At 42.9% G+C, this 25,103-nt stretch overlaps 1 protein-coding gene across 2 annotated transcripts in view; it reads right to left on the minus strand.

Moving 5' to 3' along the window:
• Positions 1-728: 728 nt before the first annotated feature.
• The window catches only part of LOC111820476 (uncharacterized), a 161,758-nt gene continuing 137,383 nt past the window's right edge, over positions 729-25,103 (minus strand). The window contains exons 1-3 of one of the 2 annotated variants that reach the window (XR_002824030.1): positions 5,929-6,026; positions 1,584-2,344; positions 729-780 (exon numbers count right to left, since the gene is read on the minus strand). Coding sequence is in view for 1 of the 2 variants with exons in the window: in XM_023730940.1 (XP_023586708.1) it covers positions 1,827-2,313; positions 5,929-6,027 (586 nt within the window). In the remaining variant the exon portion in view is untranslated. Of the gene's footprint in view, positions 781-1,400; positions 2,345-5,928; positions 6,028-25,103 lie in introns of those variants that run through there. The other variant, XM_023730940.1, reaches the window with a different exon arrangement.

A 25,103-nucleotide genomic window follows, 5' to 3' on the forward strand; every position in this document is an offset into this window, starting at 1 on the left:
CAATCACAAAAGGACAAATACTGTATGAGATCACTATTATAAAAACTTATGAAAAGGTTTACACACAGAAAGAAACAATCTTTGATGGTTACGAGTGAGGGGAGAGATGGGGAGGAAAAAACATTGACTGAACAATAGACAAGTGGTAACTTTGGTGAAGGGTAGACAGTACACAATACTGGAGAAGTCAGCGCAGCTTGACTAAGGCAAAGTCATAGAAGCTTCAAAGACACATCCAAATGCCCTGAGGGACTGAGTTACTGGGCTGAGGGCTGGGGACCATGGTCTCGGGGGACATCGAACTCAACTGGTATAACATAGTTTATAAAGGAAACATTCTACATCCTACTTTGGTGAGTACCATCTGGGATCTTAAAAGCTTGTGAGCACCCCGTTTGGAGCAAAGGAGAATGAAGAAAACAAAAGACACAAGGGAAAGGTTAATTCAAAGGACCACGGGCCACAGCTACCAGTCTCCACCAGACTGAGTCCAGCACAACTAGATGGTGCCTGGCTACCACTACCAACTGCTCTGACAGGGATCACAACAGACAGCCCCTGACAGAATGGGAGAAAAATGTAGAACAAAATTCAAACTCACAAAAAAAGACCAGACTTACTAGTCTGACAGAGACTGGAGAAATCCCGAGAGTATGGCCCCTGGACGCCCTTTTAACTCAGTACTGAAGTCACTCCTGAAGTTCACCCTTCATCCAAAGGTTAAACCTGTTGCCAACGAGTCGATTCCGGCAACTTTTTTCATCCAAAGATTAGGCAGGCCTATAAAACAAACAGTAACACATGTAGTTCAACCATGTATGTAAGACTAAATGGGCACACTAGCCCAAAAGCAAAGATAAGACGGCAGGAAAGGACAGGAAAACTGGATGAATGGAAATGAGGAACCCAAGGTTGAGAAGGGGAGAGTGCTAACACATCGCAGGGCTGGCAACCAATGTCACAAAACAATTTGTGTATTAATTTTTTAATGAGAAACTAATTTGTTCTGTAAATTTTCACCTAAAGCACAATTAAAAAAAAAAAAGTGGCACAACTGGAAAAAATTAATAAAATTATCCAATGACAGCTGTGAAAGTCTATATTTTCCTTTATAAGAAACTTCACACAAAAATGTGAACAGCTGGCAAATTAAAAAAAAAGTCTCAAATCAAAAAAAAGAGAGAGAAAGAAACATCTGCCTTGAGCATTATGCTCTTTTAAGAACTGTCTATATGGGATGAAATTGACAACAGCAACTTGAAAGATTAGACAGAAAACATAGGGGACAGTGAAGTTGTGTTAAAGGGGGAGGAACAACTCAGAAAAGGAGGGTGAGAATGGTTGGGCAACTCGAAGAATGTAATCAATGTCACTAAATGGTACATGTAAAAACTGTTGAATTGGTGTATGTTTTGCTGTGTATATTCTCAACAACAACAAAATAAATAAAATTAAATATTAAAAAAAATAACTCAGACTCTTCTACATTAGAAACATTTCTTTCAGGTAAATATACACTCATTTCCAAGTTCAAATTTCCTACCAGATCTGTTCCCCCTTCTCAAGGAGCTGTGGTCACATACCTGCTTCCTTACTGGGGTACAGGGAGAAATTCATATCCTGATGGCATCAAGCATGGGCCCTCTGCTCCACATCTGTGCCCTGGCTTCAACTGAGGTGTCTCATCTGGACACTGATGTCCGACTCAGTGTCCACCGACGTGTGACCAGCCCTCTCGGTGTTCTGGGATGCTGTGCTTGCCCCAAGGCTCAAGTCCTTGGTCTCTGTCCTGTCCTCCATGGCCTCCCTTGTCCCAGTCTGCTCCTTCAGCATATCTGTGCCCCACTCGGGTGCGTGTAAATTCTGAACCCCACAGGCAGCATGCACGGGCACAGGCAGCCGGGAGCACGGCCGAAGCACCAGCATGCCCACTGTTCCACGCTGCACTTGTGTCCCAGGGCTGCTGCAACAAAATACAACAAGCTGGCTGGCTTCAAACAACAGAAACTCACTCCTTCACAGTTCCGGAGACTGGGAGTCCAAAACTGGGGTGTCAGCAAGGCCACGTTCCCTCCGAAGTTTCTCAAGCAGAATCCTTCCTTGCCTGTCCTGGTTTCTGGTGGCTCTTGGCGTTCCTGGGTTTGTGGCAGCAGAACTCCAGCCTTCGCCTCTGTCCTCACATGGCCTCCTCCCCCGTTTCTCTCCTGTGTTCTCTCCTCTTCTTTAAGGACACCAGTCATTGGATTTGGCGTCCACCTTAAGTCCAGGGTGACTTCATCTCCAGATCCGTAACTAATTACATCTGCAAAGATCCTATTTCCAGATAAGATCACATTCTGAGGTTCTGCATGGACACAAAGTTTTGAGGGGACACTTTTCAACCCATGACACACACCATGTGGTCACAACTGTCATGCCAAATCCAGAGAGTCTCCAAGAGGCTCGAGGTCTCCCAGGGAAATGCAGTACTCGTCCTAAAGTTCCCAGAGTGTCCAGGTCATCTGGTCGTTACTAGATCCCTTTAGAGGTTCACATCCCACAGGGAGAACCAGATCGTTAACTGCAAACTTCCCTCCCCATCTCATTTCTCCCGCAGCACTGGGGGCTTTCCTCTTTCCCATGAGGTGGGAACTTCCCTACATCATATTCTAAGTTCTCTCTACACTCACAGTAACAATGCCACCATCTGCATAGGCTCAGCGTAGCTCTTGATACGTAAAGGGAAGATTTAAGCCTCTAGAAAGCCTTTTTCTCTTTCAACTACTTCTGGCTTTCAAAGACTACTGCCTAGTTATGGATTCAAACAATCTAATTTGAAGTTTACAGCTGGAACATTCAACAAGCACATGAAAAGATGCCCAATGTCATTAGCCATTACGGAGATGCAAATCAAAACCACAATGATGTATCACCTCACCCCCAGCAGAATGGCAATGATCAAAAAAAAAAAAGAAAAGAAAAGAACAGGGGTTGGTGAGGTTGTGGAGAAACTGGAACCCTCATCCATTGCTGGTGGGAAGGTAAAATGGTATAGCTACTGTGGAAAACAGTTTGGCAGTTCCTCAAAAAGTTGAACATAGAACTACCATACGACCCAGCAATCCCAATCCTAGATATATACCCAGAAGAAGTGAAATCAGGAACATAAACAGAAAGCTGTGCACCAATATTCATTACAGCACTTTTCACAATAGCCAAAATATGGAAATAACCCAAATGTCCATCAACAGATGAACAGAGAAACTAAATGTGGTATATACATATGATGGAATATTACTCAGCTTTAAAGAGAAATGAAGTAACATGGATGAACCTTGAAAATACTATGCTGAACGAAATAAGTCAGTCGCAAAAGGACAAATACTGTACGATCTCACTTATATGAAATAAGCAAATATATAGAAACCAACGATTATTAAAGGTCACCAGGGGCAGGAGGGAGGGGAAAGGGGAGTTTTGCTTAGGGGGCACTGACTTTATGTTACCCGTGGTGGAATGATTTGGAAAAGGATACGATAATGGTTGCACAACATGAAGAATGTAATAATGCCACTGAATTATACCTGTAGAAATTGTTGAATTGGCAAATGTTTTGTTGTGTGTATTTTCATCACCATGAAAAAAAAAAACAAAGCTGAACCATGATGCCTTTGTCCTAGGCTATCTCCACACTTCTCTAAGCCACTGATACAGGACAACCAGGGACTAGGGTGTTTTAGGAACAAAAGAACCGAGCTTTGGCTTAATATCACCAGCATATTACTCAGCTCACTCCACTACGTGGGATATGGAAGTACATATGTGAACCCCTGAAGGACTGTGTCTTACCCATCTTTATCCACAACACTCAGCACAGCGCCTGGCATATGGCAGACGCTCATTATATGTCTGTTGAATGACTGTGGGGAACTGGAAGGCTTCGTGATAGAGGTGACATTGAGCCAGGCTGTGAGAAACAAATGAGTGGGATTATGTTCGAAGGAAGTGGGCAGGAAAGGCATTATAAGCAAAGGGCAAAGATACGAAGGCAGGGAGGACAGAAGAAAGCAGTATCTTCAGGGATGGCGCAGAGCCCGGCATGACTGGGGAGTACTGGGAGGTAAGGCTGGAAAGGTGGACAGTGGCAAACACTATGAGTGACATGCCGCAGAGCTGGGATCTGAACGGGAAGAAAGGGGAGAGAGGAGGTGCACACTGAAAATGAAGTGAGCTTCAGGAGTGGCTCATATGAATGAATGCTTTACTGATCTGTAACTGATTATCAGGGAAGCCAATATCTCTAAGAGTTCTTCCCGATCTTCTGAAGCTGACATCAGCAGATGTAGCTGTGTCATTCCTAAACGGGCCCCCAGCTCCTGTCCTCACAGATTTCATGCTAGGCCAACCTACTGCGGCGTTTCTCAGGTTCCCATGTTCTTTCTTATCTGACACCAAGTTGGGGGCAAATGCCACACAGTCCAAGGCCACAAACTAGGACTAGTCCAAAGAAAAAAGTTATTTCACGACCAGGAAATGTTTTATTGTTTCAAAATGGTCAATGCAAAACAAAATGCCAAATCATGTAGGCACTATATATACATATATGTACATCAAATGATAACTATGTTTGCTCATCAAGTTCAAGTTTCGCCATCAGGATGACGGCAAATGTGACTATTTTTACCAGTCTTTGTTCCATGACAAAAAGGATTAGCTTCCCAAATAGGAAGGATTTGCATCTGCACTTTTTCTTTGCCTTTAATGAAACATTGTCTGCGCTGGCATGAAGAGTTTGTGATAGAACCAGTTATTTTTCCTGGTCCCCAAACAAGACTTAAATCCCATTTGTTGAAAATCAAGAAGTACTTTGCTACCTTAAATATCACCAGGCACAATACTGCCTCTGAGTCTGCCATTATTCTATGGATGCTCAAGGACAAATTGGGCATGCAGTGTACACGTGTACAGCGCATCTCTATGCAATAGAAACTTGAGGACTTTTTTTTTCTAAAAACTCCCTTTTAAAGGTGAGACTCGAACAAAACTGAAGGTGGAGATGATAATAAAATCTTTTTTAAGACATTAATACTAACAGTAATATCAGCAATGATCATGTGCACAAACATCCTTTTAAAAAATTGTCTGCAAAAGATCTCCAAGAATATATAGTCACTGGAGTTATTTTCCTAGGAAAGGGTTATAAGTGAGGCTAATGCAGTTGTGAGAGAGTTTGGGACCCCAGCACACGCTAATCTGGAAGGCACATGGACAGCAGGCTATGATTCAGAGCTCTAATATCAATCATGTTCTGTTCAGTCTTCTTTTACCAAGTATTTCAAATCCAACCCTTTTTTTCCATTTCCATTGCCATCACCCTAAATCCAAGTTCTATTACATTGAAAGTAGGCTATTACAAGTACCTCCCATTTCCGGGGCTTTTAACCAGAGAGTGCAGCTAGGAAAATTAGCTAGCTAAAGAGCTTTTCTCAAGCTCTTGCCTCTTTTTTCAAGCTTTTGGGCTCCACACCAGACCCCCTGAAATCTCCAATGGTGGAGGACCCCACACGGGTTGTTTTCAAATGTCCCACAAGTGATTTTGAAGAGCAGCTCTGATTAGGATGCACTAACTGGTCTCTAAACTCATCCTCCACCATGATGTTATCACAGACCACCCTCTGGCTTATCTACTGAAAGGATCTCTTTGATGATATCCAAAATCATCAGTAATGTCCAATCACGAACACGATAGCTGCTGGTTGGCTCTCACCCACTTATTCTAGTATAATTCTGATCTTATCACTTACTCCTATGACTCGACCACACTGTTCCACTCATTGGCTGACATTTCCACCCTTGAGCTGGGATTAATGCCATCTCCTCACCAGGCATGCCCCCCAACATGTATCCATCGATCACTCCATAAATCACTCCCAATCCTTTAAGACTCACCTCAAGTGCTGCTCCACAAAGACTTCTGTGGTCACCCATGACTGCACTGCCAGAAATGGTCTGTCCCTCCTCTGAACTTCTAGGGCACTTCGTGTGTGCCTGTGGAAAGTAAGTACACAACATGATGGAGAGGGGAATATCTAGGAGCATAGACTCAAGTGACCCAGAGCAATTTCTTTAAAGTTCAATGTTTTTAAAATGTTATGTGAGTTTTGAATTCTCCATAGTCTATTAACGGAGCCCACTAATGCCTCCAGGAAGATGCACCATGTTTATTCTGAAGCTTCTGTTACCCCCTGGCACATGCTGTGTACTGGAGCAGTGAGTTCATATGGCTGAGTAACACAGAGAGAAAGGACTCAATAAAGATGTCTGAAATAATGAATAGATAAATGAATCAATGAATGAAAGTCAAATTCTTCTTTCCTCTATATTTTAGAGCAATTTAGGCACACGCAGCTCCTTACCTCCAAGCCTGCAGGCCTGACCATCTCAATATTCAAAAAACAAGAGTCCTCCAGTTAGCAGGACTCACCCTGCTTAGAAGGCATTTAAATACCTTCGGAGACCTGAGTATGTCATTTGGGGTCCCCGACCCTGACCCCAACTGGCTTCTCAAAGTACTTCTTCCAAACACATCCTCCCTCTCTCCAAGAGGGATTTGGTGAATAAAGTCTCTTCCATTTCCTTACATACACATGTAAGAAGGAAATTCTGCTGTGATTCAACCAGGTGTGTTACACACAGGGCAACACCCCAGGCCCCTCAATGCTCATCACCACTATTTTAGATTAAAAACTAGTCAGCAACACTTCACCAAGGAAGGCGTTCAAGCGGCCAACAAACCCATGAAAAGCTGCTCGCAATCATTAGCCATCAGAGAGATGCAAATCAAAACTACAATGAGATACCATCTTACCCCTGCAAAAATGGCATTGATCAATAAAAAGACAGAAAAAAATGCTGGCTAGCTTGCAGGGAGATTGGAACCCTGCTCCACTGCTGGTGGGACTGTCAATTGGTTCAACCACTATGGAAAATGATATGGCGCTTCCTCAAAAAGCTAGAAATAGAAATACTTTATAAATCAGCAATCCCACTCCTAGGTATATACCCTAGAGAACTAAAACAACTGACATGAACAGATATATGCACACCTATGTTCATTGCAGAATTATTCACAATAGCAAAAAGATGGAAACAACCTAACTGCCGATCAACAGACAAATGGATAAACAAACTGTGGTACATACACACAGTGGAATACTATGCAGCCATAAAGAATAATGATGAGTTCTCAAAATATATTTTAACATGGATGAGCCCAGAGGACATTGTGCTGAGTGAAATAAGTTAATCACAAAAGGGCAAATACTGTATGATCTCACTATTAAAAAAGACAAGAATAGGTATACATACAGAAAGCAACATTCTCTGGTGGTTACCAGGGATGGGAGGGAGACAGTAGACACTTGTTAGTTTTGGTGACAGGTAAAGCAATACCGAATAAGGGTAAAGTCAGCTGGACAACGAATAAGAAAGACCAAAGAAGAATTGATGCCTTTGAACTATGGCGTTGGAGAAGAATATTGAATATACCATGAACTGGCAGAACAATGAACAAATCTGTCTTGGAAGTACAGCCAGAATGCCCCTTAGAAGCAAAGATGGCAAGACCTTGTCTCACATAGTTTAGACATGTTATCAGGAGGGCCCAGTCTCTAGAGAAGGACATCATGCTTGGTAAAGTAGAGGGTCAACAAAAAAAGGAAGACCCTCAACAAGATGAACTGACACAGTGGCTGCAACAATGGGCTTAAGCATAACAACTATTGTGAGGATGGCACAGGACCAGGCAGTGTGTTGTTCTGTAGTACCTAGCGTCGCTATCAGTTGGAACTGACTCAATGGCACCTAACAACAACAACAGCAGCACAACTTGACCAAAGTAAAAGATGACACTAAGAAGTACATAAAAATAAGGGATGACTTTGGTAAAAGCTACAACATATACAATTTTGCAACAACAGTAATAACAACCAAAAAATATGTGTGTGGTTACATAGGTAGACATGTATGCTTCTATATGTATAGGTAAGCACATATGAATATACCAGTGGGCATGTATAAGTGTTTCTGTAGGCAAATGTATATACATGTTTGTGTGTGCTGCATATATCTTCATATATAAAATAAATCACGTAGGGGGTACAGTTATGGATGCTTCCTAGACATAACCAAACACCTCGCAGGGTGCGGTTACTGGGTTTGAGGGCTTAGGACCATAGTCTCTGGGGACAACCCAGTCAATTAGTATAACAGCTCATAAAGATAATGTTCTACATGTTAGTTTGGCGAGTAGCATCTGGGTCTTAGAAGCTTGCAAGTGGCTCAGATACAACTATTGGTCTCTACACATCTGGAGCAAAAGAGAAAGAGGAAGCCAAAGACTCAAGGAAGAAACTAGTGTACAGGACTAATAGTCTACATAAACCACTACCTCACCTACCTTGAGAACAGAAGAACTAGATGGTGCCTGGCTACCGCTACCAACCATTCCAACCAGGGACACAGTAGACTGTCCTGGATAGAATTGAAGAAAAATGTAGAACAGAACTCAAATTCCTAAAAAAGGCCAGACTTATCAGACCATTGGAGACTAGAGGTAACCCCGAGACTATTGTCCTGGGATATCCTTTAAACTTGGAACTCAAACCACTCCCAGTGATCACCTATCAGCCAAAAGATAGAGTGGCTCATAAAATAAATAATATCACCCATGAGTACTGTGTTCCTCTAAACAATAATCTAAATGAGACCTAATGGTCAACAATTACCCTAGACCAAAGACAAAAAGGCAAGGGGAGACAAGGAAGCTAGATTAATGGAAATAGAACAACCAGAATGGAAATAATGAGAATGCTGACACATTGTGAAAAGTGTAATGTCATTGAATAATATGCACAGAAATTGTTAAATGAGAATGTAATTTGCTATGTAATTTTTCTCCAAAAACACAATAAAATATTTTTTTTAAAAAACTGGTCAGCAGTACCCAAGGACCATGCGTTATGCCTGTCCCCCAGCTCAAGGCCTTACACATGATGTGTGTTTACTAAATGCTGTGCTACATTGGGCCTGGAAGGCTTGGCGCCTGGACCTCCTCCAATAATAATACCCTGCTGAGGAGGCTCGGGAGTGAGAGGGAAGCAGTGGCCTCAGTAAGAACACGTGCTTCAGAAGATACAGTGATGGTGGGAACTTTTTCTTCTGTTTACAGAAGTGGTCCCTGGGTGGCGCAAATGGTTAAGCACTCAACTACTAGCTGAAAGGTTGGAAGTTCAAACCCACCCAGAAGCTCCTGGAAAAACAGGCCTGGTGATCTGCTTCCAAACGGTCACAGCCCTGAAAACTCTGTGGAGCAGTTCTACTCTGGCACACATGGGGTCGCCATGAGTCGGAATGAACCCTACAGCAACTAATAACAACAACTTGATACAAGGTTGACCATGGGACTCAAGTCAAGTGAAGAAAGTTCCATGACAACTTATCTTTATATTCTGTAATGTGGCTAACATAATACCTAGGACTTAATGGACATTCAGGAAGGTCTCACTGAATGACTGACTGGCTGGCTGGCTGGCTGGCTGGCTGAATAAATGGCCAACATGCAACTGGGATGGAAAGAATAAATAAACTGGTCAGTAGCTACATCTTTTTCTACCTTTGTGTTCATACTTGTCATAGCTAAACCATATGAAAGGGAAGCCTAGCCATATTTTTCCTACACATAGTAAGAGAATGATTGCCTCTAAAATCTTACGTCAACACACTAACACTTTAAGGCTTAACCATCTAGGACTATCTCTTGATTACAAACGGAAGATAAAAGAAATAAATGTTCAGATGAACCCAGGAAAAGCTGGAGAGGGTAAAGGAAACCCCAAGCCCTCAGCATAGCAAAGCCAAACAGCCGAACTAACAATGTTAACTTTATGAACGAAAAGGCCAAGATCATCTGGAGAAAGAACCATCTTCCCCACCCCTCCCCACACCTCCTCTGCACAATTTTTGTCATCCTTCTTCTTTCCTGCTTTGGCACACCCACCCCATCATCTGCATGTCCAGAGGAGTACAAAGGCATCCAGGACATGCAGCTCCAGCTACGTGTCTCCAGGCCTCCCACAGTCCTTCCTATTCCATTATAATTTGGGTATGAATAGTCTGTCTCTCAAATTCTAGGCTTATGAGGGACTCAAATGTTATCCCTAAAGAACTTTAGCAAACCAGATGAGCTAAACAGGGCCTTAACAAATCATCTTCCAAGAAAAGAAAAATGATACATGTCACCTTTAAAAAGCCAACCAGTCACTAACAAAATAATAGGACTCATAAGAATGACAATTCTTTTTTTTTTTTTCTCCCATGACACAAACCGTATGCAGAAGCACTGTATTCCAAAGAGTACTATTTACTTCTCTTAAAGTGGTCACACTAGGAAGTAATCCACATGCTTTGTGCTCTTGGTATTATATACTCAAGAGCAATGAGTAATTGTTGAGTCTGATTATTATTGGCACCAATTAGTCAAAATATATTGTCATATTAAGTAGCAGATAGTAGAGACCTGTAAAAATGAGAAGCAGGAGCAAAAGGTTTTGAAACCAGTGGAAAAAAAACAGGCTTTTTCCTGTGGGGTAGGAGGTAGTTAGAAGGGAGTAAAAGAAATGGATCAATGATTTCCAATCTCTTCCATATGATGACTCCCTTTTCTAACCTCAAGAAATGTTAGGGTTCTGGTTAAAGATGGAAGACTAAACATACTCATTAGCCTCGGCTCCTTCCTAAGACCCCACAAAAGCCATAAGAGATTTGATTGAAGGCTAAAGCCCAAGAACAAAGAGAACCAGATCAGGACAACAGCAACACAACAATGGAAACTGGAAAGCAGATGGATGAGCAGCAACTGACTTAGAAGACCTGAGAAAGTGAAACCCTAAACCAGCTCCCCACCACCCATCTGTCAGTTTGTCCTACTGTGGTGGCTTGCGTGTTGCTGTGACGCTGGAAGCTATGCCACCGGTATTTCAAATACCAGCAGGGTCACCCATGGTGGACAGGTCACCCATGGTGGACAGGTCACCCATGGTGGACAGGTTTCAGCTAAGCTTCCAGACTAAGACAGACTCAAGAAAAGCAATCTGCTTCCAAAAATTAGCCAATGAAATCCTATGATCACAACAAAATATTGTCCAATACAGTGCTGGAAGATGAGCCTCCTAGGTTGAAAGGCACTCAAAATACACAGTGTCCACAACAATGACTCAAGCAGACCAATGATCATGAAGATGGTGCAGGATTGAGCAATGTTTTGTTCTGTTGTACATGGGGTCACCATGAGTCAGAGCTGGTTCAACAGCAACTAACAACAACAAATCAGCTCCAGATACCCTTGCAAGTGAGGGTAAAATTGGGACTAAAATCAAGACAGCTGACTGAAAGTCTATTTAAGATACAGTTAGGCCCCCATCCCCTCATTCCCTCAGCATTGCTCTTCACCCACATTCATTGAAGACTAGAGGCTTTTTCCTGGGGAAGGGGGTGTAATAAAGTGGGGAAGTGGGGTACTAGGCATAGCTGAGGGTAGAGATAGCATATTAAAAACAGGGAGTCTAAAAAAACAAAAACAGGGAGTCTAGGTGAAAGTTAATAGAGTTAATTTTTGAGACACCGCCATCTTCCCATGCCCCCAACCTTCTTCCGCTCAGTTCCTAGACATTGTCAGCCAGACCTTTACCTTCTAAACAGAAGGCTAGAGGAGCTTTCCCTGTAGAGTCTAATCCCGATAATAAAAGATCTAAAGATACTAATATCGAGAGAGTCCCCCAAAGAAATGCTCCAGCCAGATCACCCTAGTGAAGCCCATATTTGACAAGTTCCACTCAACATGCATGAAGCTTCCAATGGGCTTTGTGAGCCCCACTCATAAATATACACGAAGGGCCTAGGGTCACGGGGACATTTGAGGAAAACCTCTAAGATGAAAGACAGGGGCTGAAACAAACAAGCAGAAAAAAGCAGTTGGAGGAAGCAGAGCTTACAGAAGAGAAAAAAAAAAATTCCAAAAAGACTATGCTTTTAGAAATTTAAAATATGACAGAAATGAAAATCCCAATAGAAGGACAAGTAGTTAAAACTGAAGAAATCTCTCAGAAACAGCCAAAGGCAAAGAGATGGTAAAGAGGAGAAGAAGAAAAAATAAGAAAATGAAAAGAGGACCAGTTCAGGAGGTCCAACATGTGAAGAAAAGCGTTTCAAGCAGAGAGTTGTTCTCTACTCGTTACATGTAAAGAAAGAAACCAGCAAAGAAATAATTGAGATTTCTCAGTATGGAAGGACAGGAGTTTCCAGATTGAAAGGACCTGCTGAGTGCCTAGCACAACAGATGAATACAGAAACATGCACTGTGAAATTTTAGACGCCTGGGGATAAGAGAAAACTCTACAAGCTTTCAGAGACAGGAAAAAGTGGGGGAGATAATTTCAACAAAAGTGTCAAGAATCAGAAGGACAGTGGATTTCTCAACAGCAGCCCTGGAAACTAAGATTGCCGGCAGAAACCAGAAGCATGAAACAGTTGCTCTCTCAAAGCCCTCAGAAGGAATAGACAGGACCGATACCCTGGTTTGGACTTCTAGCTTCCAGAACTGTGAGACAAGAAATTTCTGTTCTTTAAAGCCACCACTTTGTGGTATTTTGTTACTGCACTGTAGGAAACCAAGACATCAACTATAAAGTCGGATAAATTTAACCTCTCTAAGCTTCAACTTCCCATAAAGTGGTGTTAAGAATGGACTTGGTTGTTTATCTGTTCCTTGGATTTGGGGAGATCCACATCTTTTTAATAAAGCCACTTTTATATCAGTTAGTTTAGGTGCTACCTTCACCCACATGTGGCCTGATAAAAACAGAGAAGGTATGTGAAATCACACAGTTGGCAGAGCCAAGATTTGAAACTAGCCCAAAGAACATTCTCTTTCCAATTTGCTACAGATTTATGTTGATGCTGTTATTAGTTGCTGTCAAGTTGGCTCTGACTCATGGGGACCCCATGTACAGCAAAACGAAACGTTGCCCAGTCCTGCACCATCTTCACAATTGTTGGTATACTCAAGTCCATTGTTGTGGCCACATGTATTTTGAGTGCCTTCCAACCTAGGGAGCTCATCTTCCAGCACTACAGCAGACAATATTCTGGGTACTGGTACCACAACAGACATACAGACCAACGGAACAGAACTGAGAACCCAGACATAAATGCATCCAGCAGCTGGTATTTGACAAAGGGCCGAAGTCCATTAAATAGGAAAAAGTCTCTTTAACAAATGGTGTTGGCATAACTGAATGTTCATCTGTAAAAAAATGAAATAGGACCCATACTTCATAACATACTCAGACAATACTCTGTTGTGATCCATCAGGTTTACATTGGCTGATTTTCAAAAGTAGATCACCAGGCCTTTCTTCCTAGTCCATCTTAATCTGGAAGCTATGCTGAAAACCTGTTAAGCATCACTGCAACATTCAAGCCTCCAATGACAGATGGGTGGTGGCTGTGCATGAGGTGCATTGGCTAGGAATTGAACCCAGGTCTCCTGCATGGAAGGTGAGAATTCTACCACTGAGCCACCACTACCCCAAAACCAGTTGTCATTGAGTGGATTCTGTCCCACGGCAGCCTCATATGTGTCGAGTAGAACTGTGCTCCATAGAGTTTTCAGTTGCTGATGTTTTACAAGTAGATCACCAGGCCTTTCTTCCAAGGAGTTTCTGGGTGGAATCGAACCTCCAAATCTTTTGGTTAGCAGCTGAGTGCGTTAACTGTTTACACCACCCGGAGACTCCAATCTCATTCTAGTTTTCCTTATTCTGCCTTAGGAAAGGACTTTACATTAGAGTAGATGTTCTAGAAACAGACCTATATGTACATGTAAACTCATGACAAAGCTGTCATTGCTTACCAGGGGGGAAAATAAATAGTGCTGAGACTCCTGAGTATCCACGTGGAAGAAGAAATCTGACCTCCAACTCACATCAAACACTAAAGCCAGTTCCAAGAATCAATTATTGGTAAGCCAGGTACCAACAGCTTCCGGCCCTCTGCAGAGCTCCTGCTAGCACACTGCCTAGCTTCCAGCTTGGAGCCTCGAAGCCCAAGCATGGACTGTGCTCAGCTTTTCCCCTACCTCTGAACCCCGCAGATCATCTCTCTCTCCAAGAAAAGACTGCACCCTACTGCTTGCACTTTAAGTCCCTAGCCTTGTCTACTGGCTTCCTTGCAGCAAACAGAGACTGACAAAGGGATGATAGCCAGCCTGACAGTTCTCATGTTGTCCTTTTCTAAGTTAAAAAAAAAAAAAGTTTCCCTAATAATTCTACTTCTCTTTTTTTAAGGTTAATGTTTATGTAAAAAGTTATTTTGCATAAAATAGCTTACGATTAAATATTAATCATGTTAGTAAATTTTTAGAAGAGTTGGATTTTTATTTCAATAAGGGATGACTTCTTTAAAAACAAAAAAGAAAACTTTTAGCAAGTTAATGTTTGCCTGCTCTGCTTTTTACTGAGTGACCTTGGACAAGTTACTTAAACTCTCTATCTGTTCCCCTATCTGTAAAGCAGGGATAATAATACTTCCATCACAGGATTGCTATATTCAATTAGATGAGAGTTTTTATGGAATTTGACAAGCTGATCCCAAACTTATAGAGAGGTGCAAAAGACTAAGAATATCCAAGACACACTTGAAGAAGAACAAGACAAAGGGCTTGTCTTATCAAGTATCAAGTATTATTATAAGGCTCTAGTAATAAAGATTGTGTGGTGGAGGCACAGGGGTATATAAACTAAACAATGAAATAGAGTGAGGTTCTAGAAACAGACCTATATGTGTATGTATACGTAAAACTCATGACGAAGTTGTTATTGCTTATTAGGGAGGAAATAAATGGTGCTGAGACTCCTGAGTATCCACCTGGAAAAAAGAAATCTGACCCCCAACTCACATCAAACACTAAATTCAATTCCAAGAAGACTGTAAACCTAAATGTGAATGGTAAAACTATCAAACTTTTATACAATATAGGCATTCATAAAACTTGGATAAGGAAGACTGCATATAAATGACACAAAAATCAAAAATCACTAAGGGAAAGTTTGATGCATTCGATTAAATTAAGAACGTCTGTTCACCAAAAGATACCATAAAGCGAATGAAAAGACAATATACAAAAAGGGAGAAGATACTTATTGCAACATAAATCTAGGTTAGTATCTAAAGAATTCCTACAAATCTATAAGAAAAAGACATATATCCTCACAGAAAGAAGATTGATGAAGGCTTGAACAGGCTCTTCACAGAAGAGGAGCTATAAATAGCCATGTGCATATGAAAATATGCTCAATCTCATTAGTAATCAGGGAAACACAAAATTAAAACTGCAATGAGATACCATTTCACACCTACCAGATTGGCATATTGGAAAAGTCTGACAAATCAAGTGCTGACTATGATGTGGAAAACCCAGAACACTTACACACTGCTGGTGGGAGTGTAAATTGTACAATCACTTGGAAAACAAGTTGGCATTGTCCATTGAGAGTGAAGATGCACAGGCCCTATGGCTCAGCAGTTTCACAGCCAGGATTACACCCTGGAAAACTCCTCTACATGAGCACCAGGGAACACACACAGGAATGACCAGAGAGGACCTATCTGTAATAGTTTAAACAAAGGAAACAACCCAGATACCCGTCCACATTAGAGTGAACAAATACACTTTGGTGTAGTCATACAATCCAACACTATGTAGTGGTGAAAAGGAATTAGTTACAGTGACACCCAACCACGTGGATGAATCTCAAGAACATACATTTGAGTGAAAAAAACAAGTTGCAGAAAATACACACAGTATGATTCCATGTCTGTAAAGTCCAAAAACATGCAAAACTAAACAATATACTGTTTTTCAATATAAACAAAAGTTAAAAGGGTATTTTAGAAAGGAAAGGATAGTGCTCAGCCATAAAGAGAAATGAAGTCCTGATCCATGCCACAACATGGATGAACCTTGAAAACATTATGCCGAGTGAAATGAGTCCGTCACAAAAGGACAAACATTGTATGATCCCACTTGTATGAAACATCTAGAATAGACAAATGTATAGAGACCAAAGTTTATGATGTTTTATTTTATTTTTGTTTTATTTTATTACGGGAAGGAGGGGGAAAAGGGAGTCTTTGCTTAGGGGACGCTGAGTTTCTGTTAAGGGTGGTGGAATAATCTGGAAATGGATAGTGGTGATGGTTGCACAACATGATGACGAACCTAGTCAATGTCACTGAATTGTACATGTAAAACATGTTCGGTTGACAAATGTTTTGTTACGCATATTTTTTATAAAACAGTTTTTTAAAAGAAAAGAAAGGGAATAATAAAAACAAAATTCAGGAGAATGATTACATCTGAGGAGGGAAGAGGATGGGCTTCAGGAGAAGCAACACAGGGGACTTCAAAGGGGATGCTCAACACAAGTGTTCACTGCATTGCCATTCTTTGCACATCATATACATTTTATGACTATTCTCAAGTTGATGTCGTTGTTCTTGTGTGCTGTCAAGTCGTTTCCTACTCATAGCAACCCTATAGGACAGAGTAGAACTGCTCCACAGGGTTTCCAAGAGCAGCTGGTGGATTCAAAATGCCAATCTTTTGGTTAGCAGCCTGAGCTCTTAACCACTGCACCACTAGGGCTCCAATTCTCCTGCAGCTACTCAATATTTAATGAGAACAATTAAATGAGATGATGACTAAGTAAAACACACAATCCAGTGGCTGTGCCCATTCGGCTTTTCATTCTTGTCGTACTATAAATATTTTAAAACAAATTCGAACAAAACTAAATAGTGGTTTTCTTGCAACTCCAATAATTGCTGGTAGATTAAACAATGCCACAGGATTAGATTCTAGGTCTGTTCAAAGTCAAGGACTAACAAGGCTCCTCTACTCTTTGTTCCCAATCTTAAACAACACCCTGCCCTGGGCATTTATGCCAATTTCCCTAAATATAAGCATCTAGAAGTCTATCAGGAGTCCCTAGGTGGCACAAATGATTAAGCACTCAACTTCTTGCAAAAGGTTGAGGGTTCAAACCCACCCAGAGGTGCCTTGGAAGACAGGCCTGGTGACCTGCTTCCAAAAGGTCACAGCCTTAAAAACCCTATGGAGCCGTTCTGCTCTGCACACACAGGGCCGCCATTAGTCGGAGTCGACTCAACGGCAACCAGCAACAACAGAGGTGTTTCATCCCTTTCCCCCACTTTGATTCCTACCTCCAGGTTCTCTTTTTGATTAGAAAACATTCCTCTTGTGAAACCACTATAAAAGAAGCTACAGCTCTACACTGGAAGAAACAAAAATCAAGGCACAACAGAGCCCTGCAAAGTAGCACACTCAGCTCATCATATTTTATATAAAAGGCAGAAAAGAAATAAAGAGAATGACTCGTGCAATGTCTGTTCTCGGATTATCTTCTGGCCCATGTGTTATAAATCCCTAACTCAATTTGAAAACATCTGTCACAAAAAAGAAGCCCAAACCAAAGACAGTTACAGGCAAGGTTGACATTTTAATGATAAAGGCTCTGGCACTGGTCTTTTCCCTGTATTTTTGCTTTTTCTCCTTCCATAACCATAAAGTAGCTTAAAAAAGGAAAAGCATACTAGGTTTTATTGATTTCATTCAAACAGATGTCAGAGAAGTGACATCCAGATATGCCATGGAGACAAACAATAGAATTTCTAAGCTAATTAAAACAGAGCAGGAGAGGAAAACAGAAGGCCAAGCAAAGACTCTGCTTTCACTGGGAGTCTGGACAAGATAGTGAGTGAAGGGAAGGCAGGAGAAAGGAAGATGGGCCAGCCAGACCTTTGCAGTGTAGGAAAGCAAACGATAACCAAGATGGTTCATTCATTCACGCCATCATTACACACATATGCGTGCCCAGCTTTGCCCTAGGAAAAATAAACACAGTCCCCGCCTCATGGGGAATCCAGCTTAGCAGGAGAACCACCCGTTGCCATCAAGTCGACTCTAACTCAGGGCAGCCCTATGTGTGTCAAAGTAAAACTGTGCTTTATAGGGTTTTCGATGGCTGACTTTCAGAAGCAGATCATCAGGCTTTCTTCTAAGGCCCCTCTGGGTGGGCTTGAACCTCCAACCTTTCAGTTAGTGGCTGAGTGCGTTAACCATTTGCACCACCCGGGGACTCCTAATGGGGGAAAAAGAGAAGCAAATTGGTGATGAGTGCTATGACCGAAGAAACAGGGATTCCATGGGGAGCACACTGCACCAGGCATGAAGGTTCAGTACAGCCTTCCCAGGGGAAGCCACATGTAGCCTCAGCCTCTAAAGAGGAGTAGGAGTGAACCTGATGGGGGGCAGCGGGGTGCCCAAGAGGGAATGAAGGGAGAGAAAGTCCGGAGCTGGAGAATGGCAGGTGAGGAGGCACAGTGGGAGGGACACAGTGTGTAGGATGACTGGATCAGGATGCCTGGAGCAAAGAAGGCAGGGAGCCCTGTGCTTGTTCATACTCTCCATGGCTTATGGCCCACTGGGCAAACTCAGAAAATGCACAGACTTACACCTTAAGAGCAGAACATCATGATTTATCCACCTCTTTTCTCTATTTCCCCTGGTGCCTCTGGCAGTAATAACACACTTGGTTGCAGATAGGATGCAAGGGGGAGGTGTGGCCGTGACGTGACAGTGACATCGTGTATGCAGTTGGACAATAAAAACTTAAACTGCAATTGCAAAACTTATTTAAAATTTTTGGAAGAAGAAACATTTGCAGACAGCCCCCCACCTTCACCACCAGGCGCACACACACACTCAGATCCATTACTCCTAGAAAATCCTCCATTATATATTAAGAGGAGGCCCCAGGCACTGCAAAATCTATTTGGGGGAATGGTTACCAGTTTTATTGCCTACCTGTTGTTGGGAAAACTTCTGATGAATTGAATCAACTGGACTTTTTATTCCCAGATCTGCTCATACATGGCCGTAGGGTCCTTTGTCACGTGAAACGGAAGATGACTAGGCTGCAGTGGACGATGTCTGCCTGCACCTTGTTTGGTCCCCCACCCCCATCCCATCCAGCACACAGCTGCTGCAGGCTTTCCTAGCCAGAGACGTGTCAGGAACCTATTGAGTACATCCATCCATGTACCTTTATACATTCCTTTCAACGGTAGTTATGGCAGACAGACCCATCCTGGTGTAAGACAAATCAGGGCAACCCCAACCCAGGTGCACAGACCAGGCAGCTGGCAGGGGGCAGTGTGGTGGCTCTGCCATCTGGTGCTTAGAAGGAAGGGCCTGAGGGTCATGCATACGTGCCCAGAAACTCCAGACTTCAGCAAAGCAAACGGAGTGGTACCACTTCTATCCAGTTCTATTCACAGCCCCTCTGGTCACATGGACCCACTTTGTGACTTCCCATCTTCTTCAGATTTACCCTTGACGTTCATTTTGACCTGACCTCACCGGGATAAAAATACTGGGGTTGTTGGGGAGAGGGATAGAAAGTGGGAAGCAGAGAAAATTTATACAATAAAACCTGCAAAAGCTGGAACCTGTCAGAGAAGGAAGACTCAAATATTTTCCACTAAAATGAGCAATAGAAAAGTGGTAAGACTGCACCCTGTCAAAGGCGGAAAATTTGCAAGAGCCAGAAGAAAACAAGGCAGTCCCATTGAGTTCCAGTTCTCACAGGTTTCACTGTAGTATGACTTGTCTTGAGGTTACCACAACCTCTGGTGATGGCCTTCACCTCTTCTGGCTAGAGATGGTACTGCTGGAGAGAATAATGGGTTATTTTCCTTGAAAATTAATCATATGATTAGAGCCAAACAGTTCTCCATTTTTGTCATCTTAGAAAACCAGAGACATGTTCCAAACTGGTATTGTTTTTTCTCCCACTTTGCGCCATCAGTCCCTAACACATAGGGGGCATTTAACAATGTTTATTGATGTCAGAGATAATGGATAATCAGGTCTGGAGCCTACTTGTTTAGAAAAGGAAATGCCAAGAAATCAAAAATCTAGAAACACAGACAAGGGACATCCAGTATAGGTCACACCTCAACAAATGACCACTCAAGGGAGACCATTCTATCAAGTCAGACATAAATATCATTCACATCACATGAACCCTTTCAGTGTGGGACCTACTCCTCTCCAGAGTCCCACCCAAGGAGACCCTGCTGGGAAAACATATATTCACCCTATAGATTTTGTTTGAGAATTCTGTCCTCGCAATGGGAAGATATTTGGAGATGTCACTCAACAGCAGAGACCTGGAGGGACCAGATGGCTGGTAGAATGAGAGGCTATTCTCAATGCAGAGCCAACGGGAACATTGGAAACGAGAGCCCAAATTTAGTTTGAAACCTGGTGCCCGACAGTGTAAAATTAGATACTTCCTTGAACCATATGGCTCTTTTAAATAAACACCTGTCTGTCCAATCCTGGAAAGGAAAGGAGCCTCAAAGTCGAGCTCCTTTCCTTCAGACACAACATCTGTACCATGAGCAGTGCCCACCAGTCATGAAGATGCTTAATAAAGACTAGCTGATTGAGACTACATTAATGCCTGCAAAGAGTAAAGCTCTTAAAATTCTTTGGAATCTTTCTGCTTCCAGTGTCTCTTTTGCTCTCTCTTCCCTCCACCAAATTCATTTTTCCTTACCCTACCTGTCATGGATTGAATTGTGTCCCCCAAATATATCTGTCAACTTGGCTGAGTCATTGTCATGGACTGAATTATGTCCCCCCAAAAATGTGTGTTCAATTTGGCTGGGCCATGATTCCCAGTATTGTATGACTGTGTACCATTTTGTAATCTGTGATTTCCTTATGTGTTGTAAACTCCATTGCTATGATCTAATAAGACAAATTAGTGGCAGTTATACTGATGAGGTTTACAAGATTAGATAGTGTCTTAAGCCAATCTCTTTTGAGATATAAAAGAGAGAAGCAAGCAGAGACACATGGCGACCTCATACCACCAAGAAAGCAGTGCCAGGATCAGAGCCCGTCCTTTGGGCCTGAGGTTCCTGCGCTGAGATGCTCCCAGACCAAGGGAAGACTGATGACAAGGGGGAAGACTGATGATGATAAGGACTTTCCTCCAGAGCCGACAGAGAAAGCCTTCCCCCTGGAACTGATGCCCCGAATTTGGACTTTTAGTCTACTTTACTGTGAGGAAATAAATTTCTCTTTGTTAAAGCCATCCACTTGTAGTATTTCTGTTATAGCAGCACTAGATGACTATGACACTATCTGAGGTTAGAAAACACACACACACACACACAGTACCCCTACCTAACATCTTTCAAGATTTATGTGTATTACTGTCCTGATAGCCCACCCATAATCTTTCCTTCTCACTCTATCTTTATCTTCTCCCTATCTACTTCTCTGACAATGATACAATTTATCCGCAACCTCTAAAAACCAACTTTTCACCTCCCTGTTTGAAGTCACCACCCCTAAGCATTGTGAAATACTCCAGACTCTCCTCACCCAAATCTCCATTTCCAATCATCATGTGGCCTTAAGATCTCTCCCAAAACAATGTAGCTCAGACTACATTGACTGGAAATGGCGTAACCTGACAAATTTCTTCAGCTGAAACTCCAGCCCTTGGAAAAAGAAGTGAAGAACAGGGTCAGAAGTGGAGGGTTAGCAAAAAAACGCCTCAGGAAAGGAGACAAATAGGACCTCCCTTAATTGTTCTGTTTTTCTCCCCTATTTGAAAGCCCTGATAAAGAATAAATGAAATCATGTGTAAAATGCACTCAGTAAACTGTTAAAGCTCAATACTAATATAACTTAACTTTATTATTTTTCACAAAACCCACTAATTCACATAGAACTAATGTTGTCTTCAACTGTTCCCTCAAACGAGCTCCACCTCAGTGACACGGTGATTTATTTGGTCTCAGATATTGGAGTCATCGTCATCTCCGCTCTCTCCCTTGTCCTCCACATTGTCAGACACAGATTTCTCTTCCTTCTCCTTCAGAAATTCTTTCAGTCCTATGCCTCTCTCTTATTCTAAGATTTACTCACTCTGTCAGTTCAGGTCTTCCAGGAAGCAGATGCCAAAATGGGATTAGACATGCAAGGTATTCATCAGCGGAGATGCCTGCAAAGAATAAAGATTGAGGGAACAGGAGAAGGCAGGGAAAGCCTTCAGACCACAGTGCAGGTCTGACACCTGTGAAAGGAAGGAAGGAATACTGGGTAGGAAGAAGCTCAGACCACAATGCAGTTTTGAGAAAGTCTCCGTTGGCTGGTGGATATCTCTAAACAAATGTCACCCATTAGAGGAGTCCCAAGTGGGGCAGAAATGGCCCAGCTTTAGTACCCTCACCATGCTCAATAACTGACAGGAGTAGCTTGTGGCCTCAGCATAAATGTCATGATGGACCCCGAAGTGTGGCAACTGAAGGCAGTCAGTGAACTATCACTCCCTATTAGGTCCTCTTGAAGGGAGGTCTAAGCAGTACACCTCCATGGCTGCCACTGCTCAAAAACAATCCTGGGCTCCCATTCTGTGCTCTTTGGTCTGTAGCTATAGTTCTCCACAACCTGACCCTAACTCATCTAGCCAGTCTGATCTCCACCAGCCCTCTGCTCCAATCAAGCTGGTTTCTTCCCTGCTCCTCATGCCCACCTGTGTGCATGTCCCCTCCAATGTTTCTGACCTTGAAGTCCTCACTTCCTCCAAAGTCCTGCATTAGACTATCAACACCAGAGAACTGGCTGCCTGTGCCATTCAGTTAACTCCTGGCCCAAGCTACTTTGTGAAGAAGTATCTATGAGTATAGGTTCTAGCTCCAACTAGACTAAAAACATTTTCAGGATATACCATTTCATAAATCTATTTCTAGAGATAGGAGCCCTGGTGGTGCAATGGTTAAGTGCTTGGCTGCTAACCAAAAGGTTGGGAGTTTGAACTCACCAGCCGCTCCGTGGGAGAAAAAGCCTAGTGATCTGCTCCTGTAAAGATTTCAGCCTAGGGGAGACGAGGCCAAGATGGCAGAGTAGTCAGATGTTTCCTGTGGTCTCTCTTACAATAAAGACCCAAAAGAACAAGTGAATCGATTATATATGACAATCTAGGAGCCCTGAACACCAAAGACAAAGTAGAGAAATTAGATTGAGTGGCAGGGGGAGGGAGAGACAGTTCAGAAGCAGCAAGGAGTTGTCAGACCTGACCTGACCAGCGGGCTGGATCTGCTGGTGCACGCAGTGAGGCAAGCAGTGGCACTTGGGACATGTTTTCCACATCAGGAGAGACCAAGCAGCAGGGAGTCTGCTCAACCCTCCAGAACCAGTGAGAAGTGGCACCCAATCAGCAAAAGATAAGTCTAAACTACCGCACGTATCAAAAAAAAAAAAAAAACCGTTTTTGGGAAGGACCTCTCTCCCATTTACCTGCCCCCTCCCTGCTCTGCTCTGGGTCCTGGTCCAGCTTCAGCAACTGCTGCCCCCACTGGGCCGGAAGTATGACCGTTCGCCTGGCTTTGGAGAGGGAACAAATTAACAATCAGGAAAAAATAATTTGCCAGCTCCCCTAAGCCGGGAACTCAGGGTAGGCACAGCCCCTTTGCCTAGGCACAGGCATAAGAGGACCACAGACTTTGAATGCCTTTCACCCCTGCACAGACCTGAGTGAGTCCATTTGAACAGTGTAGGCCCTCGTTAGCACAGTACAATAGGGTATATACCTGAAGCCTATTTTCATCTGTATCAGCTATAAGGGGGAGTAGCAGATTCACGACATTTGACACTGCCTTACCCATTAAGCAGGGTCCTCGTCTACCCACATCAGGGGTTTGAGGACTGGTGACTCCATCCACTCCACCTAGCCACCCATGACAGGGGTCCAAGAATATGTGGTGACTCCCAGTTCTTACAGACAACAGAACTGGGTGCCCATAGTCCAGCTGCAAAACCCACCTACCTACATGCTCTAGGGAACAGGGACATGCCTTCCACCCAGAAACTCAGGGGCAGCAGTCGGCCCCTGCCTTGATCAGCATGTGACCCTTACTGCAGCCAGATACTTGTGCCTACTCCAATCACCCCTGCCCATCTAGGACTGTAGGTGTGTGATGGTTAAGACCATGTGTCAACTTGTCTGGGCCATGATTCTCCATGTTGATATGTGATCACTCCCCTGATTGAATGTGCTGTGAGTAGCCAATCAGTTGAAAGGGAGTTTCCTTTGGGGTGTGGCCTGCATCTGAATATAAGCAGACATACTGGCTTTTTGCTTGCTCTGGATCCTGCAGCTGCCTCCTGTTTGTCTGACTTCCGGTTCTTGGGACTTGGCTATCAGCTTATTTTCTGATCTTGGTATTCATCCATCTTCACAGCCTGTGAGCGGAGTCCTGCTCTCTGACCTGCTGATCTTGGGTTCACTAGCCCCTGCAGCTACGCGGATCAGGAGAAGTCTTGCAGTCTTGTCTGCCAATCTTGGGATTCGTCGATCTTCACAGCTGTGAGCAAAAGCCCTGCTTTCCAACCTGGTTATCTTGGGTTTGCCAGCCTCTGCGGCTATGTGAATCACGAGAAGCCTCTATTCTAATCCATGGACTTGGGATATTCCAGCCTCTACAATCACGTGAGCTGTTTCTTTGATATAAATCTCTCTATATATATATTTCTACACTTTACTGGTTTTGCTTCTCTAGAGAACCCAGCCTAAGACATTTGGTACCAGGAGTGGGGTGCTGCTCTAACAGATACCTAAAATGTGGAAGCGGTTTTGAAACTTGAATGGATAGAGGATTCAGAAGGAAATGAGGAGAGTTGCTACAGTGGAGACAGCAAGAAGCAGCAGCCAAGGATCACACAACAATGGGTGTATAAATTTTGTATGAGAAACTAACTTGGGCTTTAACTTTCACTTAAAGCACCATTAAAAAAAAAAATCCTTCATTTGACAAAGTCCAACACCCATTCCTGATAAAAACTCTCAATAAAATAGGTATAGAAGGGAAATTTCTCAACATAATAAAGGGCATCTATGCAAAAC

The sequence above is a fragment of the Trichechus manatus genome, unplaced genomic scaffold (genome assembly GCF_000243295.1).
Source record: "Trichechus manatus latirostris isolate Lorelei unplaced genomic scaffold, TriManLat1.0 scaffold00039, whole genome shotgun sequence".
Taxonomy (NCBI): domain Eukaryota; kingdom Metazoa; phylum Chordata; class Mammalia; order Sirenia; family Trichechidae; genus Trichechus; species Trichechus manatus.